Source organism: Phytophthora parasitica (genome assembly GCF_000247585.1).
Source record: "Phytophthora parasitica INRA-310 unplaced genomic scaffold supercont2.118, whole genome shotgun sequence".
Taxonomy (NCBI): domain Eukaryota; phylum Oomycota; class Peronosporomycetes; order Peronosporales; family Peronosporaceae; genus Phytophthora; species Phytophthora nicotianae.
This window is the reverse complement of record NW_008649104.1, coordinates 98,973-100,400: the sequence shown is the minus strand read 5'-3', so window position 1 is coordinate 100,400 and position 1,428 is coordinate 98,973. Positions and strand designations below refer to the sequence as shown.

Here is a 1,428-nt window from a genome sequence, read left to right as displayed (position 1 = left end):
AACAGTAGGAAGTCAGCATTGGGTCGTTTGAACGGGGTTTAGCATCCTACCTGGTCAAACTCGTTGCATTTAGGAAGTTCTTGTCGTTACCGGCCAGATAGAGCGACAATCAAACCGATTCCGACGGCTTGTCAAGATATTGCACTGTAAGATAGTGCTGGGATCGCATAGCGATCCTTCAGACCTCCCTCAGCAGGAGTTGAAAGATCTCGTATTGGGCGTCGGTCGCCTCCTTCTCGAACTTCGAGAGAGCTTCGCCCATACACAGCAGTAGAGTCGTTGAGTCCTCACCGTCCGCTATCCTGAATGCGTTTGAATGAGGCAAAAAATGGAACGATCTACAAGATATTTTGTCCGCGGCCAATTGACGGGTTCATCTTCCGTTCAGTATATTAACCTCCAACAAATAGAGACATTTTTTCAGGACATAATTTGCATGCATAAAGCATTTGTGGTAGACGGCAAATTCGATAAGCCGGCTTATATCTTTCTTAAACCCGCCTTATCTGCTGTAGATATGGTGGGTAAATAATACATTTTTGGTAGACGTCCAGTACAAAATAAACTTGGGCGCTTAGCTACGGCACCACGTAGGTGAATTAGGTTTCTTACCGTGTTAAAGTGAAAACGTGAGGGCTGCTTCTTCGGCGGGTAGACCCGCCGAAGAATAACAGCCTCACACCGCTGCTAAATTAGACAATGCTTTTATTCTCGTAAAAAAGAACTTAGCGTTTGTTTATACATAAAGAATCCTCGGTTTTGAGAAATGGCGCGGCAGTTGCAGAATAGGGTTGTATTGATAGCTCTCTTTGAATTGGTTTCCGCACTGAATCGTCCAAACGGTTTGGATTGAACGTTAAATTCACGACAATAACAATGAAATTACAAGTGGACCTTGGAGCAAGTTGATAGTGTTTAACGCATCATGAAGCGTGATTCACGAGTCTGCTTAGACGCACAGGATAGTTGTTTTGAAAAGGTTTGTAAGAACGCACTAGCAACTTTGGCGACCAACGTGCCACTAAGTTATGTATATGCTGTGTGTCGTGACGTAATCTGAAAGTTGCTTGCTACAGGTAACTTTTATGGAACGAATTAATGTGTGAGTCTGTCCATACAGCGCTTCTATCGTTCTCCCAGGATACTTTTTACTGCTGGGAACACCTTTAGGTATGGACAGCCCTCAACGGATTCATTCCACGGTACTGTAACTAGCTCGATGTTATCTCGCTCACCCTTTAGCCGTAGCTGAAGGTTGAGCAAAAGTAGCATGTTTAAAGCATATTTTGGCGTCGGCTTGTCCTTTCTGGTAGTTAAGGGCTATCGGTATTGGTCACGAACTCTCCAGGATTGCTAGCCACGCATTTCTCTTTGTGGGCGTTTCGAAGTCTAAGCTGCTTGGACTCAAGTGGTCTTAACATCAACAGT

General features: G+C 44.5%; 1 protein-coding gene across 1 annotated transcript; it reads right to left on the bottom strand.

Moving 5' to 3' along the window:
* Positions 1–178: 178 nt before the first annotated feature.
* PPTG_24580 (hypothetical protein) lies at positions 179–377 on the bottom strand (the record flags this gene model as incomplete). Its single annotated transcript, XM_008917832.1, has 2 exons — positions 179–302; positions 343–377. The coding sequence occupies 2 exons, from the start codon at positions 375–377 to the stop codon at positions 179–181; spliced, it is 159 nt and encodes a 52-aa protein (XP_008916080.1).
* Positions 378–1,428: the final 1,051 nt, after the last annotated feature.